At 36.0% G+C, this 20,719-nt stretch overlaps 1 protein-coding gene across 5 annotated transcripts in view; it reads right to left on the bottom strand.

The window, feature by feature from the left end:
- The window catches only part of trc (Serine/threonine-protein kinase tricornered), a 122,875-nt gene that overhangs the window by 7,598 nt on the left and 94,558 nt on the right, over positions 1 to 20,719 (bottom strand). For all 5 annotated transcript variants that reach the window (XM_067357610.1, XM_012364594.2, XM_012364595.2 and 2 more), the window contains 2 exons: positions 4,269 to 4,345; positions 554 to 787 (listed from right to left, as the gene is read on the bottom strand). In XM_067357610.1, the coding sequence (XP_067213711.1) occupies positions 554 to 787; positions 4,269 to 4,345 (311 nt within the window). The remainder of the gene's footprint in view (positions 1 to 553; positions 788 to 4,268; positions 4,346 to 20,719) is intronic.

The following is a 20,719-nucleotide window of genomic DNA, read 5'->3' as shown; positions in this document are numbered from 1 at the left end:
GCGAACCGAGAAGTACTACTTTTTCTTAGAAATAATGAAGTAATTTCGCTTTCTCGTGGACGTGACCGCCGCTTTGAGAGTCTTCTGCTATTATTATAATTGTTGTAATTACAAGCAAAGTTTAATTTTCACTAATGTGATCAAATCGTCGCGTGAACTACAGGTAATTTACATATGACACGCACACGATCGCTCATGACGTACGTACGTCATTTAAGATGCCACTTAAAATTTACATTTCTCATTAAATGAGATTTCTCAACAATACTTTGTTACTTAATACTTATTTTAAGAAACAGTTGCCATTTTCTTTCACTTTTAAATGTTTCTAAATTTTCGCAAATTATATACTTTCGAAAAAATAATGAAATATATTTTATAAAATGTATTATATAAATTTCTTACACTATATCACAAGTTATCGTTTTATTTTATCGCGAGATTTATCGCTTTGGAATTCTTCGCAGCCAGCCAAGTTAGCGATTAAACTAATTCCTAATCTGCTCGCTCATTAGTCGTCATACATCATAAATGTGCTCTCTTCTTTTCTTACCTCGCCAAAGGCACCTCTGCCGATAACCTTGAGAGGCTCGAAATCTTCGACGCCTAGCCTGGACCGCTTGAGCCGAAGAAACTCGGTCTCCTTCTGGGCATGCTGCAGCCTCTTCTCCTGCTTTTGCTGCTCTGAGAGACCCTCATCCTTGAGGGACTCCTCGAGCTTCGCCAACCTCTGCTTCCGTTCGATGTGCTGCGCTATCAGATTGCTGTAATAGTTCTCTAGCGTCACCTGAAAAAGAGGCAAACCACGACGTTAATGATCGAAACCATATGATAACGTTTCTCCTGCTCCGATGTCGCCAGAGCACAAACGTAACGCGATCGATAACGTTTTATCTCCCACGACAAAACCACTTCCGCTGGCCGCGCGCGGCTGCCACGGTTAGCGCGATTATTATGCACTGCAAGATCAGGTTCGCGTTCGCCGTTGTGAAACGCTTCAGAACTTGTGCTGTTTTCTTCAAGTTGCCGCGCGGATAAATTGCAAAAATTCTAGAATATTCTTGATTAAACTACTTCGTTGCTTAATTTATTTTAATTTAAATTCTAGTGATAAACTATATTTAATTAAATTTCTTGTATTCGAATGAGTGCAAAATCTGAGAGAATTATTATGCGTTTGAAAGTTCTCTGCGTGGCACGTTATATTCGGAATAGTTTCGCATACATGATATTCAACATGAAGTATTAATTGCCATTTCTAAGTATAAAAATTCACAACATAAAAAAAATTGACAAAAAAGACTTTTCTGCTTTCTCGAAATCAGTGATGTTTTTAATCACAAAAAAACAACCTAATTGATCTCTTTAAAAATTTTACCGCATATTATCGTAAGATGGTTTTTATAATCTATACAAAGCCGAGTAATGCATAATCTTGACGGAATAGTTAAAAGCAATAAAACTAAGCTGCCTTGCAAAATCTTAAAAACTGCCACAAACTAGCAGCTCGAACGCTAGGTGAATGCATGAAACTTTTAACCCCTTCAGTATACGCATCGTTCGTCCGAAGACGCTTGGCCTCAGGGCGTATATATAAAATGTCTAAAAGATGTTCGCTGCAACTGCGAAGCCGTGTCAAGAAAACACGGTCGTGTTTCATGTCAAATCACATGCAGCCTGCCTACGAATACACATCAACCTAATCTATAAATTTGGCGCGCCGGCAAGCAACTGTTTCGCGTCTGTTATATTGCCAAAATGATCATTTTATTTTTGCAATTAAGCAGTAACACCTCACAAATTATTCATCCACTCGTGAACAATTCAGAACTTGTCGCAAATAATCTCCATTTTTAATCTTTCTTCACCACGACTGACCGCGACCGTCGCTTAAAATTTCGGGCTGTCGTATCGATCCGTGTCGACAGCATCCCGAGTGATCCCGATTTTAACCGAAGTTGACTAACAATGCAATATATGAGTCAATAACCTTTTGTGACCTACTGTCCTATTTCTATATTCATATCGGTCAGCTGATCGTATTATCGTAATCGTTACATAACATTACGCAACACGTGCTACATAGACACGCGCATACACTTATAACCGGTGCCGAATTGTTAAAACGTAAGTCGACAAAAAATAGCAAAAACGGATCTTCTCTGCTTTTCATTCCGCAGCTACCAACGCGTATACCTTTATCATGTGTGTATATTTATGTGATTAAAATATAAAACAATTGTGAAACACAAAGAGGCCTCATCTGACAATTATAGAGTATTTATTTATTCATAAATAACATTCATGTTTAACTAGCGGAGGTTGAATTTAATCTATCAGACGGAATAATAAATTTAACTAATTGCCCCTGGCTGCGTAACAAAGCAAGAGATAAACCGATAGTTGCAGTTCAATATCAATGTCTATAAAAACCTATTCAGTATGCGTGATACAAACGTTGTCGGGAGGCTTTGTGTTAGAAATAATGGACATAATTTATTTAGTCCAAATACAGGCTTCCAACATTACCATGTAGGAAAGCGCGCATAAATTTCTAATTGTTCGATGTTCAAATAATGCTCATAAATAGCTTCTAATTTTGCCGCTAAAATCGATTCAATATTTTGATTTTAAAGAAACTAAATGCACGTTCACTCAGCTCATTTGCAGAAAAAAAAAGAAATTTCTGTCCAGTGCAACGAGTTAAAATTTTTTACTTTGCAACATGTTTTATTTCTCCAAAGGACAGCTGCACAGAACTTTTTCCGATTTTCACACACAGTTTACCAAACTTATAACAACTCCGCTTGTTTCATCTAAAAGTTTGTACAAGCACATTGACAATTTTTTATTTTGCAACAGTCAATAATTATTATGAATGAAATTATCGAGTATTATCAGCAATAAATGACACATGTTAAGCAATCATTGGGTAACAAAAAATAATTAGTGAGAAAAGTTGACTAATTTGACTTTAGATAATCTTTCTCAGAAGACATATGTAATCATTAAATGAGCAACGCTTGAAATTAATCGGAAAATTTCGCAATTTGGTAAGCAGTTAGCATGATTCATCGCAAACATTAACCAACCTTTTATTTCAATTCGACACTTTTAGTGTAATTAATTTAAAAAAGTGTTAGACAACATTTTAATTATTAAATATATTTCTTCTCAGTTACAATATTATGAAAAATTCAGGTACATTGACGTTACAGAGCTTTTTAATGACACAATAAATAAAATACAAATAAGTATTTCACAGAAGTACTTCATGAAATTTGCGAATGTAGTATCGCAACTGAAATACTGCTTATAATTTATAATTTTATTCATAATAATATGATAAGCAAACAAAATTGCAAACTCCATTATGTTATTAACAGTAATTTTCTGAATGGCGGCTGATAGATTAAATTTACCGACGCAAGCAAATAGAAAATTTGCAATAACCCATATTGTTAAAGCGGCAGTCGTTAATTAGCAACATAGTTCGTACATTGCTAGGTACATACAACGGAATTGAAATTGTTGATATGTTTGACCCACATTTCTTGTTCATATAAACGTACCTGAGCGCACGAGGTACTTTGCCGCGTAATAGCAATTAGGAACGTGAATATTAAATTATCAGTTATTATGTGATAATCCTTTTAACCGACTGACCATGACCTTAGAGACACGAGATCGGGTTCATTAAGATATGAAAGCTATAAATCTTAAAGTGTCAGTTCTGCTGGTATTACTGTATAGTTGGATTATTATATTATGCAAAGTGATTATTATGCTTATAGTGTTACTATTATAAGCTTGTTGCATTAAAGTATAAAAGTCGGTAATAAAATTCCGGATTTACATCTTTTCCTCACGGAGGACAATCAAAAAGATTTAAGATGCAGATACACTCGCAATGTTACTTAATAAATTGAGAAGTTTTAATAAATTAAATTAAAAAGAATCTTAACCAATTTTTTATTTTTATTCAAACAAAATTGTATTCTTTACTTGTTCATCTTTAAACAAAAATACGAAAGATTTTAAATTATCAAGCTACATCAAGTATTTTGTTTATTCAAAAGTATTATTGCAAAAAATCTCTTCAAAGTATTGAAAATTCTGTCCTGTCGCTGTAATCGATATTCTAGGATTGATATTCTAGGATACAATGTATGTTGAATTATCTGTTTTGAATGGATGATGACATGTATAGAGCGGAACGGTTGTTATCTTAATGAAATAATCAAACTGAAATTAAATACGGAACTCACCTTGGCCTTGGTCGCTTTATCCAATGTGTGGCCGCTAAATCGGATCGTGCTCTCGGTGGCCGCCATCTCCAACACCCCTGTAACAAGCAAAGAAAGGGGTCAGCTAATGTCACCAGTCTGCGGAACCAACATCTCCTGACGTCGATTCTGACGCAACTATTCGCGATGTGCTGCTGCCAATGAAAATGTCGCCTGAGGGAATTGGAAGGTGAACGACATTCTCATCGTGAAATTGCCTGACAGCTCGTTAAGCGAAATATCGAGAATACAAGTAGTCTGCTAACAAGAAGATGACATTGTCAAGACGATTGTACCTAGGCTCCTTCATATCCTCTTCTTGGAGGAAAAGATAAAAATATTTCTGAGGTACTCATTATATCTCTGACCTATGAAATTAAATGTTTAATTTCACAAATTTATGATTCATAAATTATTTTAAACGCACATGCATTCCAGTGGTGGAAATGCGTCAGCTGCGTTACAAAGTTTTATATCTCTTTGAAGAAAAAAGGACTCAAAATCATATGCGTCTCAATATTTTCAATTTTAAATCTTTATTTTCTTTTTATTTTATTTATATTATATATATTTTTATACGAAAATAATTATATAAAATCATATTTTATTTTTTCTGTTTTAAGTTATAATTCACTTCAGCATTATTTTCTTTCCATTTTTAGATTTGACCTTTACAAGATAACAAATGAGTTTTCCGGATCGAGATCTCCAAGGAAAATTAAAGGAAATGTTAGTTATTACCAGCATTATTGGAAAGCTGACGCTGAACGCATTTAAGACAATTAATATCCATTTCTCTGACGCTCGCACTTGGAAAGTGAATTTTACACAAAGAAAGACTTTGTTGTACCGCACGCGTTGCACGCTAACGTTACGCTGTCTATGAATATTACTGCCATTTCAGAGAAATGAAAAAACCGGCGAAGTTACACACCCGCGAAAGATGACGGAGTATTATGAATGCGTGCTGTGAGCAAATTGTCCCGAGGCGATAGTAAGCTTTGACCGTGTATTTCTATCCGAAGGCCGACATGTGGAAAAAGTAAGAATGTCCGTCATAATTGACTACTTAAGTGGTTTTAATGAAACCTATTCCTCTGTGATGCGAACGCTAATTTTGTCATAATAAAGTAAAATCGTATCAACAATTATTTAAAACAAAAAATAATCGATCTAGTTAAAACAATTGCGAGATGACTTTATAAATACAATACTAGTTTATGATTTAAAAAAATGAATAAAAATTTATAAAAGCAGAACACAAATGGAATTTAATTCATGTTTTACTGCTTTCAATTTTTAACTATTTTAAACTCGATCAACATACTGTATTCATATTTATCTTGCAAAACTATTACAAAATCATACAGTAATCATAAAATAATCATGAAATAATTACATCATAATTGTAGAATGTTTTTCCATTAATTAACCAATTATAATTTAATATTAAAAATAAAAAGTTCTCATATTTTTCATTTTTTCCACATTTTCTGTTTTATTTCATAAAGAGAAAATCCATCACTTAAAATACATATTAAATATTTCTTTTCTACTAACGCGAAAATCGAGAATCGATGGAATATGTCTTATTGTGATTCTGTCAGTTACACATTATCTCGACACAAAACTGTTTTCCTTTGATATTTAAGTTACAATTCAGGATTAAGTGGCCCACGACAGGTCGGGGACAGGTGTTCGGAGCGACCCAATTACAACTTTCCGCTCCGCAGCAAAGTCTCCGGCTCAAAGGAACCCTCACATAAACAGCCCTTTGTTAATTGCGTGCTTTATAGTGCCACACATAATATACGGATTTGGTTACAACTTCGCGTTAAATTTTTGAGAGATAACGACGCCAACCGCAAAGAGCTTTATAACAGATATTAATTCATTAATTGTGTCGCAAGGCTATTATCCTATCTCGCTACTTGAATTTTTTGTGACCTAAATGATTAAAATTTGTAATTATATGTGGGACAGTCGTTTAGAGCGAAAGGGATGATTAATGAAGATGCAATAATGTAAATGTCACGTTATATGTCGCGACAAGTCGATTGAGATCACATTATTTTAAAAGAAATTATGGAAAAAAGTAATTATGCGACTAAAAATGTAGAAAAAATTATGTAATAAAAAATAATGAATGCTAACGTCATTGTATAAAGAAGTAATGTTTACAGAAACTTGCATTGGATACAAAACTCTCGAAAATAAAGCAAGGTCTTGACCGGCCACATCTGAGACAACAACGGGAACCGACCGATTACATTACATTATCAGCCCGATGAAGCGACAAATCTCTCATCCGGTTTAAAGGAACGGCACATTTCGCAACCGAACGTTAAGTATGTTTACCATAATAACCATGGTTATTCGCGAGGGACACTCATACCGAGGACAACGCGTGGTGTCATCGAGTGAATCATTATTACGCAATCATGCGTTACAAGTATGAAAGCTACAAAGAGCTGTAAGGAGATTCGTTTCCATTAAACGTGTTTCTTTCAACAAAAGTTTTGTGTAAATACGTCGCGCTTTCATAATAACAGTAGCGTGTTTTTGTGACATACACAGCAATTTGCTTTACATAAATATTCAAGAAATATTTTTCGTTTCAAAAATTCAAGTGTAATTTTTATATCACAAATAATTTAAGTCGCATTATTTGATGTTGTTTATTTTAATGTCGCGCACAAGCATCATTGCCTATTTTAATGACTGTAAAGTACTGCAAAGCTTTGTTAGTTGAGCAGCAAAGTGCCAATTTACGTTAATTTACCGCACGTTTGTCTGTTCCGATACTAGATTCAATAGGATCAGCGATACTTAGCAAGCAGTATTGATCCTACAATGTTATCATGAAATAATTGCCAATTAACGCAAGCATAGTTCTGCTCATAAGACCGGAGGATCACGTAGTTGTATTAGCGACTAAAATGCTGTGTAATTTTGATCGTTAACAATTTATGTGAATCTTATTACGAGGATAAATATACTAACGAGGAAAAAATCTTTTCTAAAATCATGCACTTTATTACTTGGGATTAAAAAATTGCTAAGCTTTAGATGATCCATAATTCGAGAAATAGAAGATATTTATAATTTTATCGAATAAAAATATTTTAAAAACTAGAAAACACACGTTACTTGGGATTAAATTTTATTATTGGGATTAAAAGATTGTTAAGCTTCAGATGATCCATAATTCGAGAAATGGAAGATATTTATAATTTTATCGAATAAAAATATTAAAAAAATTAGAATACACACATATACGCACTGTACATCGAATATGTATTTTGTCTACGCGTGTATTCTGAGTTTGCAAATATTTTCTGTATTACACGATACATGATATTTCAAACAGAATTTTATGCCAAGTGTTGTCGCGAGTTACAGATCGTCTAAAGTTTAAGATAATGCGCGGAATAGTAAACAAAAATTGATACGGCATGAATATATAATTTCGCCTGCAATGCAGCAGAGGAAAGTTCGGTGGCTGGAACCATAGAGAAGCTAGACACAAGAGTTTCCCCTCGCGGTCTATTTTATGAGCGCTGATTAGACGCGCTTGTCAGGACTATCGCGCTATCATAACTGTACTAGACGTTAATTATCCCGGTCATCGTATTAATCATCGTTGCGTGATACGTCGCTAACGGGCTTGGGACACAATGTGTTCAACTAAAAGCAGAGGCTTGTTTGCTCTCGCCTGGTTAACTCAACACGTTCCATTTCTGTGCTTTTGCGCACTTAAACTATAACCGAAAGCAAACGACACTATTTTATATCCAAATATATCCATGGCGTGTACGCTATTATATTTCGCTATTTCAGGTGGAATATTCCTACGGTATTCGCAATTGGCTAATATCATATACGTGGACACATGATACTTGTTTTTCTACTTTCGCAGAATGATTACGTTACTCATTTGCTTTCGTTTCGAGGCGCAAACTTTCGCGTGTCGATGAATGCGAAAGTGTAAAACTATTGCACGAAAAGAATAATAATGTAATATCGAAAGCATCGAGTGATACAAAAACCTAAATTGAAATAATTGTTTGCTTTAATTTATCGGAAGTTGCTATCGTCATTTTTTGTTAAATAAAACAGTTGCGAGATATAAATAAAAGATTTGAATATTTGTGCGTGAACAGAAAACAAAAATTGGATTAAATAATTTTGTAAGGATTCTGATAATTTTCCGTAACAATTCTAAGAGTTATAAATAGCTAAATTTTCTTCCTAACACGCGAGCGTTACAAGTGACAGCTAACGTTCGGAGTTAAAAATACTCTTGTAACGCTTCACGTCTATCCGTAGTTTCATGCGGAACGTTTCCGGATTTACCGGAAGTCAACAGGTTCCTACGCACATATTTGTCTGCGTTCCAGGAAGGCTCCTTGCGCCCGTCACCGTAGACGTAATTCGTGTTTAAACGACGGGATAAATGTTTATTAATTGCTGTCGCGTGCGGGTCGCACAAATTATAGAATGTGTAAACAAATTCGATGACGCGTTTCCGAAGCGCACGCGGATCATGGCTACACCGTGTTCATACGCCACCGCGTATCGAGAATTAATCACGATCGAATGATCCTATTCGCCGCACCGCTATGGAATTATCCATTCCGCTGGAATTCTACAAACGTCAACGGGTTATTGGAAACCGAATGTCGACATACGAATACGTTTAGCAACAAGGGGAGAATATTATTAAACGATGATAAGGACGAGCCATACGCATGCACTACGCCAAACAATATTATCATATAAACTAACATATGCGCCTACTCATTTCTAATCCGTTATGAGTCAGTGCGAATGGCGTAGAAATGATTATAAACGGCCTCGAGAGCACCAGATGTCATAGGCTTAGGTTTGTTGATGAACTCAATTCTGTGACTTTTTTCACAACAAAAATGCAACAAGAAACTTCATATAAAATTATACATTTAATGTTAAAAATTTAAGAAAAGTGAGAAAAATCAAAGAAATTCTGATTTTTCAAATATATTATTCCCAAAGCCAATATAATAAAAATTAAAAGTAAAGATGTAATAATATAATTATATATTTTACTTATTATTATATTATTATTAAATAGTTGTACAAAGTAAATTATTACAAAAAAATCTATTCCATTTCGATTTTATCTCATTTCAAATTTGTATTTGTATTTGTGAATGTACATAATGTAAATACATGGAAAGTGCGAATCTTGACAGAATGCGACGAAGCGCGTTGTTGTATCGAAACGGAATAAATCGGGGCGCCGCGTAGTTTCAGGGAAGCAGCGGGTTGCGCGCGAGAGAAAACAGTCGTGTGTCCTCTAAGTAGAACGTAAGAACCGTAAAGCGAGTCCCCAGTCCTTAAACGGCAGCGGAGCGTAGGTGAATCACGGAGAGACAACAGCAGCATTCGACTGGAGCGTCTACAATGATGTACACGCTTACGTCGTAGTCGACGTTCAGCCTTAACGCTTATTAAATAATGGCCAGCGGACGCAGCCCGCACGTCGCCAATATTTATGCGGGTGCGAGGCATTAATTTCACGCACCGAATCGGCCCGCCTTTTTGTCGAATTTATGCAAATAATCGCCGCCGCGATGCCGGCGTCAGCGTGATTAAAGCAGTCTGCGCAGATGTGCGGAGAATAATTCTGTCGATGGTGGTGGCTTCCTTTATAAGCTTAACACCCACGCAATGACTCGCGCCACTCGCTTCACTTGTTCGCAGTGCAAATAAATGTTCGCCGATTAAATTATATTCGTCGCGCTGACAAATTACGGAACTTTGTGCACAACTTCGCTTCGCGACTTTTTCCGATCGCGTTACACTCCGACGGTTTCCAATTTCCGCGATTTCGCGTAATTTTCCAGATTCGCGTAGCAATTCTGCGCTATGAAATAACATTCCGTTGACACATCCGTCCTTATTTTTATCTCGCTATTTTCGGATTGAAATTTGGCTTCGGTGCGACTCGTCGATTTGTTTGACGCGTAACAAGCCATTATGACGCCGACCGCTGATTACATTACGGATTACAAGATCGCGCATCCCCCGGAAGCCGTATATCTGTTCATTACACGCGCTTGCAGAATGAAACGTCACCAGGAAGTCGCGATACGGGTTCACCGTAGATGAGTTCGGCGTACGATAAAACTTGCGAGTTCATCTTGCGTCGAGCGGATCATCAAACTAAATTAATGCACGCGTAGATAAGTGTTTCTACCTGGCTATGCATAAAAAAACTTACGTGAAAGAGAAAACTTTATTAAACTGTTCACTTTATTAAAAAAAAATGAGAACATTTATAAACGTATATATTTAATTTTTTTATATAAACTATAATAATATTTTACTATTCACAAAAGAGTGTTTCTTTTTTTAAGAGAAAATGTTAAATAGTTAATTTTTTCGCCGGAATTTTGTCTTCTAAAGCGGTGATAAAATGTAAAATATGCTCATTTCAATTTCTCTTGTGCTTTTAATAAATTTTACCAATGTATTACCAGTTATTCAATTTTATTCGACGGTGGTATCTTTCGAGTTTGTTTAAGATAATGAATTTTGACCTATATTTTGTGGAATCGGAAGCTCATCGTGTGTGCAGCGTGACGATTCTCACGCGGTCGTGATTTCACACGGCTCTCTTTCGCGGCGGAGAAATAAGGAAAATCGATTTCACGATGCAAAAAGACGATGCTGGACGATATATATCTTTCGTCTCTCGTGAAGCGCGTGCGGGAATATCGCGTGCGCGCGTTATGCGCACACGACCAACCTACTTGCTCGGAGCGAAGATAACCGTAAATAACGGTCACTGCACTTTTTCGCCGGATCAGCCGGACGAATCGGATGCATCAGACGACGAGAGAGATCATCTCTCGCTTGCCTTTCGTCTATTTTTAGTAAAAAACAATATTTGCAAAAGTCGAGATAAGAAAAGTACATAAAGTTAGTAAGATTGAGAACAAGAGTTCTCGAACAATTATTAATAATTGCAAATATTTTTTAATCTTAAAATATTTCCATAAATTTCAAATATTTATAATCTGAAGTTTATAGAAATTTATAAAATAGTAGAAATTGTCCAAATACATACGAGACAAGTAAATAAGACGGTTTGAAAAATAAATACAATCGAGAAAGAATAAAACGACTAAAAGGATATCTTTTAAAATCTAGAAATGAGAAAAAAAATGAAGTGGAACAAAAGTCGGAAAGAGAAATAATTATTGAATGAATAGATATATCTTCTAAAAGAAAGGAAAATGAGAACTCTTGATAAAGATAGATAATAATGAAACGGTCTACGGCGACAGAACTTAGTTCAGCCGCTGTTCAAAAGCCAATAAACGAATACACGTATTTGTGCTTCGGTCGAACGGTGGAATTCCTGAATCTTTAATTTGTTCTTCAAGATTTCATCAAAGATCGCTAATATTCGAACGATTTCCTATAAACGCGATCATGCGGAATTCTTCGGTGTCTTCATAATGTAACGTGATTCGTTCGGACATGTCGTAATACGATTATCGAGCAAATAATATCAAGGCCGGCAGAAATTGTATATATACACACAGGTACTGGCTTTCTCTCTAAAGCAGGGCTTCCCCACGACATCTGTTACATAAGACGCGATCACGTGGGTGAAGTTCCGCAGCTAGACGGAAACACAAAGACGGAAAACATAACCAATTTCTAATTAAATAATATACCAGTAAAAGAAAAGTGTTCTTATATAAAAGTTTCTAGAAAGAAAAAAATATATATATAACTTCACTTCAATTAAATTTAATAATAGCGTTATCTGTATCTTATTAAATGGAAAAATAAATTTTACGCATTTAATGAGTGTAAAATATGATATGAAACATACGATTAGATAAAACTATATGTAACAATTAATCGAATTGTATTAATAAATGTATCTAACATAAATGTTTTTTAAATAAAATTTGTAAGGAAAAAATCACAATATTTCGTAATGTTTTATTATTTTCTACATTTCACACAAAAATACTAAAAATAAAAAATATAGTCTTTTCTTAATAAAATAATAAAGTCAAGGAAACAATATCCATTTTATTACAACTTTCCTTGTGTCATTATCGAGCATTAATATCTAAAAAATATAAAATCCGGCCGATATTTTTACCGATCAAAACATCTGATAAACATGAAAAATATAATAAACCTAGACATAAAGTTTGGGCTTATCCTTTAATTCTACTAAATCGGGGAGATACAGAACAGTAATGATCCACGTATCATTAAAGTCTGATGCAGCTCATCCGCTTATCCGCTTATTTATACTAATACTATCATTACTATTACAAACCTATTTTTAGAAAACTGATTAATTCTCTGCTGCCTCTTTCTTTCTTTCTTGTTTTTTTTATTACGTTTACAAATAAATTTTATTTTTAATTTATATGAGTTTATAAATAAACCGCTTTGTTCAAGATGAAAATAATACACAAAAACATATAATATAATTAGACACACAATTTATTATCTTTTTTACTGCTAAAATTACTTGGCATGTACAGCGCACAATTCCTAACGCAATCGTGTAACTCCATCGGAAAGCTGTCAGATATTATTCCATGTTATTTGATCGAAGTTAAAGCAATTTCAGCAAAATTCACCGTAGTTATAGCAGTTATTAAGTTATTTTAGATAACAAAAATAATACGCTCGTTTTTTTTATCGAAAGACTGCTTTCAATTGATGTCTTTTGCGAGTATTACCGATCGATAGCTGTAAAAATAGATCGCACGCGGATTCATCGATGGGTGACCCGCGGTGACCAATGAATACCACGAAGAACACTATCAAATTATTGAAAAAGTGTATCGCAATCAGTCTGAAGAAGCTATAGAGCTGCAGGCGTAAAAATAGCAATAGCGCTTTCGTAGTTTTTCTTCTATAAATGCGACATCTATTTTTATAGACATTGTAATAAATTAATTTTTATTTTAATTTTGTTTTTCAACTTTATTGCTAAAAAAAGTGTTGAAGATAATTCTATAAAGATTTATCTTCAGATTCGCTTTTTCGTGCTGATAAAAAACACGTTTCCGCGATAATCTAAGTCAACACTAGCCCCGGTAATGTCTGTAAGGAACTCGGCACCTACTTTCGATGATATATTAAATTATCATTACGTATTCACAGGACCGTCAGCCAGAACAAGTAGACGGGAAAGGCGGTCAATACTGCTCGGAATGCATTTTGATTATAATAAGGTGACTAAGATCGAGGCCTAAAGCATATCGAGGTAAGATATCTCCTCGCGAGATTCTCGAAGTGAATACTAATTCCGATCGTGTCCGCAGCCACTCTCGCTATAATAAATTCGCAAAGCGAGAAGTAGAATGATAGAAAAAGAGAGCAGGAGAATGTTGACGTCGAACTTTCGCATTCAGAGCACGAAACAATGTCGAACAATGCGGAATCCAATTTTTGACATGCGACCTTAGGATTAAGATGCGTGTTTGTAATTTTGATCCAAAGTTGTTATGTTGATGCGGAAATAATATGATTATTTTGTAAAAAACATTTCGGATATAGCATTATTCAAACGCGCTCCTAATTTTGTCTATTTTAATAATGCCTACACATTATGCGTATCAGCGAATAATCGCGGATTGCACCCCTCGCAGTCCTTATCGGATCTGCTTCGAAGACGCCGAATTCTTCGGCAAATAACGGAGAAACTTTGGTTATTACACGAGTAAATCGAGTGCAGACTCGCGAGCGCGACTCGCGAGCGGGGAGCACTTCGGGTCGGGTTGAAGTTTAATTTGCCGAGTGTACGAGCGCAAACCTGAGCGAAGCCGAGTGCGCAGAAGAGTGCGACACGGTGTGACGGCGCAATGATTCGCCCCGAGGAACAATGAATAACACGACGGGAGAAGAGGAAAGAACGGGAGAGAAAGAACAGGAGTGATGAACGAGGAGCACTGATGCATGTAATCGCGCGGCTCTCTTTTCTCATTTCCTATTATTTTTTGTGATTCTGTCTTAATCCTGCCGCTCTCGGTAAACCTCTCGTCGCTAAATCCCGGCACTCGATAAAAACTGCCGTGGGAATTGTCGGTTACAACCGGAAGAAAAAACATAATTCGCTTGGTGACCAAAGGTCTTACTTAAACCATCAGGATCGTGAAATCGCTCCTTTCGTGTGGTCGCTGAAGCAATGGCATATTTGATTGACGCTTAACGCTTGCATGCGCGCTTGAAAAAAGTGAAACTAAGGATCGATTTTCTCTGATAAAATATAATTGTTTGTAAAACTCAGATAGGAAGAAGGAGACGATTGTTGAATTTGTAAAAAGAGAAACCTATTTGTTTTAAGAAATAATATAATCCAATCTAATGTATTATTCTTTCGAATCCCAAGATGTAAATTTCTTGAAATTATAAAATATATATTATTCGATCAAATCAATTAAACAGAAATTAACGTCGCGATTAACATAGTAATAAAATTAAGTAAGAGAAGAATGGCTCGCAATATTTTCACTAAATAATTATTGAAAAATATTATGGTGTATCTCGTGAAATTCTGTTATTGAGGATTACATATTGTTCGCACAATGCTTCTTGTCTGCTATTATCATTCGTGTATTTTATTGTAAACGGCATGACTAGCAGACTGCTAAAAAGAACAATACGGACCGAGCTCTGCTGAGGACTGCAGACACTCGAGAAACGGCGGGACCATCACTTCTCCATGGCCATTCATGAAGATAGTGTACACTCGATAACGCGACAATGACTTAATCGCTATCAACAGTTGACGCAATCAGATCCTATCGTCGACGCGGAATTTACGCTTCGTGCTTCGCAGAAGTTCGTGCAGGAATTAGAGCAAATTTGCGAGTAAAGATTATTATACGAAAACATTACACATTGTTCATTAAAGAATTTAACTTTTTTACTAAATAAAAGATTAGACGCTAAAATCTATCTTTTAAAATAAATTTCAAGAAAAATTGTTCCATCAATTTTAAAAGAGAGAGAGAGAGAGAGAGAGAGAGAGAGAGAGAGAGAGAGAAGTATATTCACTATTAATAATAACAGAATCTTAAAATCGACAACAAATTAAATTCAAATGTGCCACCAGTTTAAAAAAAAAAAATCGTACATTATTTCGCTTGATGCGATTACCGAAATATACCGCAAGCTACAGTACTGTCGGTTTTCAGTTTGTTTTATTTGCGACCAACGAGAAGCCAGCTTAATTAGTTTGCCGGCACGCGAGTCTATGTTTATCGCGGCTCTCCGTGAGTATTTAGACTGCATAGTACTATTTGTATAAGCTGCACTAGAATGCCTCGTGATTTTCTCTTAGCGAAGAAACCTGTCCTTCTGTATTGAACAATGTGTACCATTTAACACTTAATGAGCACACAGTTGTTTCCGCGAACAATACATACTTCTGTGCAAAATGTTTAGTCCGACAGTAATAAATTAAATAAAGAGAAAGTAAAAGAGTTTACTTTGAAAAGCCGCGAGCGCTCCGCAAAAGAGTGAATTTTGATCTTTGTACCAATGGACTTCATATCACTGGTAACTATAATTGTCTGCAACAACGAGAACGCAGATGTGCATCAATGATTTTGCTGAATCGAGGTAGAAGAGGAGAAAACAGCTGAGCGAGGCTGCCGGTACAGCTATTGCCAGAAATGCCAGATACTATTCTCGCGTTTTAACGCGTACGCGCGAATTCCGCAACCGTCTATTTCCGTGGAGCGTTCTATCGCAAGAGCGAATAATGGATGCCGACGCCGACGCCTCTAAATCCGTGGATAAAGTGAGAGGGAAGAGCAAAAATGCAAATAAAATTTAAAAAAAAAACAAATGAAGAGGCAAAGCAGATCGTTGGATCTCGCGAACATCGATAAATGTTATTCGCGCTTTCCCTTTGAACAGACGGATCGCTCACGTGCGAAACACGTGAGAGTGTATATGCCGCAAACATATTCCTTCCGCTACGCCGTGCGCAAATAGTGTCGATCAAACAAGCAATGAAACGAAAACCGATCGCAAAGAGTCGCTCTCTTCCGGATCGGTTACACGCAAATTGAAATAACGCGACCAAATGAGTGAGTGATTAGGTAAGTAATTCAATTTGAAAGCGGGAAGCGAAGTAATCTTGCTAGGCATCGATACAGCACGTCGGTGGGAATTGGATTTTGCACTTTCAGTGTTAGCGACTCGGATAATATTATTACTGGAATCGAGCTGATTGTGGTAATTGAATTTAAGGAAGTTCAGCGAAAGAGAAATCTAATTTGTGATTATGGTTTTCAAGAAGAATCAACAACTGCAAAACTCCACAACTCACAAAGAATTCATTCATCGTGCGCAATGCAAATGTATATTACAAATAAAACGCGATAATTTATTCGAGAAATACGTCGGCTAAGTTACATATTTTTTACTTACACAGAATAAATGTTCAAGAAATATTTGGCACAATTCTATTACCGCTAAGATCTTGACATAACTGAGAACGTTGCGTCTATTTAACAGAATGCTATTTTTACCCTTCGTGTTTTCTTAATAAATGCTCAACGGAGAACTTTCGTTTTTCGCGAATTATATAATAACAAAAAGTGCGCTGTGTTCACGTACTTAGTATATTTATTGACTATATTTTAGTAATTATGTTAATTAACTGTTTGATACCTCGCAAACACTGCTGTCTACATTCGCGACACGAACACGAGCGCATATCTACTTACATGCGTGTCCGTGTATGATAAACGCAGGCACGTGCGAGGCAATATTCTACGGCAACCGGTAATTGGATCTAGCCGTGTATCGACCGGTGGAGCATGCGAAAATAGACGCTGGCCGGCGACGACGACGACGATGCGTCGCTAATCATGGATACGACGAAGGATGCCGAGGGCGGCATCGCGGCGCGCAGAGCTTTGCCCGAGCCTGATACTAATTAATTTCCCTACTTTCGTAATCAAAGCAAAAACGTGTCAAGTATTAAATTAATATGCGTACAGAAGAGCATAATAAAATACATGTTTTATTAAAAAAGACTTATAAAAAATTACAATTTTCTATTTTTAAATATTTAAATTATTTATTTAAAGCCACGTGTTATTTCTTTAGTAGAAAGAAACATGAGAAAAATAACGTTAAAAAAAAAAATAAAATAAAATAAAATAGAGAGACTAAGAATCGGTCAAGCTAAAAATAGAGTCAAGTACGGTCAAATGTGGACATGAATATTAATCAGCGGATTGCTGCTGTAAAGTCGTATCAGTCGAAGCTCGACGTATTTTTGTCGCCATGCGACCGTCGCAGAGATTCGTCGCACTCGCGCCGCCGTCTTAATTGATATTGCAGACACAACGCGCGAGAAATGAATGCAGAAAATTGGAGCTGGACCAATTCGTTCCACGCGCCGTGAGAGAAGGCAAGCGTAATCCATGATCTATAGTTTGTAATAAGCAACCGGAAGTATGTTATCTCGCAATTGCGTCTACGTTCCGCGCGTTCATTGTGCACATTGCGGCAGATGCACCTTGAGAGTAATGCGGATACATCGGCGTGGCGTGATGGTGTGACTCGTTGAACTTCGACTAGAAATCGTGTGAAAGTGAAAACAGCGTTCGTACCGGCGGTTCTTTATGAAAGAGACATGATAGAGAGGAAAGGGGGAAGAGGAAACGGGCAGGCGGTAAATGTAAATGTTAGAATTACCGAGCGGGAGAGCGAGAGAGATATCTGCATCAAATTACAATCTGCGGTGGAAATAGATGAACGCCTTGCAGCCTCGAAAATCCCGTTTTGCATCTTTCGCGCTGTTCATTTTGTGTTATGCAAAAATTTCGCCTATCGACGTATAGTTTGTGCAATCTTCGTGTATACGTAAGTAAAATTTAAAATCAGAACATCAGTGAAATTGTTTAATATTAAATAATGATTAAAAAAATTATCTAACAGCAATTTTGGGTCGCACCAAAGATTGCAGGATTATTTGGTGTTTAAGAAAATAATTGATAACTTTCGTCGTACAGAGTTAAAAATTAGTATTTAAAAAAGCTCAGAACAATAAAAGTTATGATATTATGTAAAAAATTATATAAGCAATCTCAAAAAAAATTAAAACAAAATAAACTAAATATTTTTATATCAATTACAATAAATATTTCAGTGCTCAGTTGCATATTAAAATCATAATTGTAGCAATACTTTACTTACATATAATAAAACTGTGTAAACTTTGTAGCAACAATTGGAGATTAGTTAATGTTATCACTTTATGCAAAAAATTGAAAACTATGAAAACTAGATAAAATAAAAATTTCAATATGTTCTCCAACGCAAACTGTTTCTGCAACTGCACTTTATATTATGGGGAAGGTGTTACATTATGCTAGGTGAGATACATGACGCAGTGACAAGGTCTTGTCCGACCGGCTGAGAAAAGATGATGGACATCGAGATACATCGTGAGACAAGCATGATGCGCGCGATGCGACCGTAATTGCACATAGAGATAGTGCAGCATTATCTCGATGTCAGGAGCGACGTAACGGTGTTGGGCGCGATAGTGTCCCTGCATGATTAATGCTCTCGCCTGAATTAGAATCGAGCGTGCGTGAGTTTTGTTTCGACATCGCGGTCGCGCCGTGCGAAGAAGCGTCTCGCGCAATCGCGGATAATCGTACGTAATAAGTTTCGACGAGAAAGTGATTTATAGTCACAAGTAAAAAAACAAGCGTAGCAAACGACCGGAGATATTACTTCTCGACGAAGACAAGCCACAACCAACTATGTTGACGTACGTATAGCAACGATAATCTATAAACTGCTGATAGAAAGAAAATAAGATAAAAAACAAATTAAGTGTTGGAATGGACATATTTTTTTTCTAAAATAGGAAGAAATCAAAACTGTATCTATTAATTTTAAGAAAATTTTGATTAAATAAAATTGTAATTTCAACGTTATTTATCAAGTTATTATTCAAAAGGAATATTGCAGAAATTATAAAAATGTGACATTTAATCGAAATTTTTTATTCAAAGAATTTATACTTGAAATTAAAATTTCTGTAGTGAGGAAGAAACGTCCGGCTTTTAGGTCATGCACCTGCATCTACGAAGATAAGTTATCCTTGAGATACATTATTCATATAGTATCCTATTTGAAAGTTAAAATATTCTATACTAAAGTTATTTTTTCAAATAGCAGTTCAATTTTTGCAGTACAGTTTAAAATGATAATCGAATATTTCGTATCAGCTTCGAGATATAATATAAAAATCCAATAAATTTGGTGTTCAAATTAATTTTGTATTATTTATATTATTTTACGAAATGGACGGCGCGACAAAAATACTCATCAAAAATTGAATTTATTCTCACGTCGAAATAACGCTTCAACGCTTCTCACCGTTCACGGTAAATCATAAAAAAGTCAATGACGAATTTCCTTGGCAATGCTAACGCCATGCCTGAATGCAATTGCACATGAGCGCATCTAACTGTATGCAGATCTATTTTAATGCGAATGCAGTTTGCTTAGTGTCGCGTAACGAGTTCATTTTGCAACTCGCGTTGGAGGACGAGACGGGACTGTAATGAATTTATGAATGGAAAGGTATTTTTAGTTCGCAGCCACCAGCGATTTTCTACGGCGATAATCCGCAAAGTCGTGCAGATACACTTGAGAAAAGCTCCCTCGGCTACCAAAGGCTTTTTATTGCCGTGATTACTAAATCAAATGTGATAAAAGATTGTTCTACACTTCGTTGACATTATTTAATCAATATAGTCGATCGTTTTAATCGTTTTAAAGCACTGATACTGAGATTTTTAAAATAAAAATTCTAAAACTCAATAGAAAACAATTATTTATCCGATTGTTTCTTATTTTGTGTCTGTTGAAAGTCGAATTCGCATCCACGTATCATCTATTCGATGCGCAATACCGGTCTCGTCTAAATTATGACCTACATCCTCGTCATATTTCGCGCAAAGTCTCCTTAATAATGGATGAAGCAATATTAAATGAGCCTTGCGGCGCGGAAATGCCATCGGTCGGCTGATTGAAAATACATTTCTCGAAATTACTGCAATCATGCCGCGCGGTCTCACGGTGGCGTAATAAATCTTTCCTTATGAGAGGATCCGCGAGTGAATGTTGCAGTGTATATCGATTCTATGAACACCTGTCCGCGCGCGTTAGCGCTGCACTTTGCGACGACCACATGATTCATCCGCGACACAAACCGTAGGCGTCGATGCCATTATCCTTATCGGCGCGTTTAGAGAGATTGTTCCCGTTCGATGGCTGAGTAAATAACGACGCGACGTTGTGAGTGTGTCAGCCTGAGAGACGAGGTGCATACTTAAATGCTTTAAATGCGCAATTAAATG

This window comes from Linepithema humile, chromosome 6 (assembly GCF_040581485.1).
Source record: "Linepithema humile isolate Giens D197 chromosome 6, Lhum_UNIL_v1.0, whole genome shotgun sequence".
NCBI lineage: Eukaryota > Metazoa > Arthropoda > Insecta > Hymenoptera > Formicidae > Linepithema > Linepithema humile.
The sequence above is the reverse complement of the archived record's forward strand: the minus strand, read 5'-3'. Positions and strand labels throughout refer to the sequence as shown.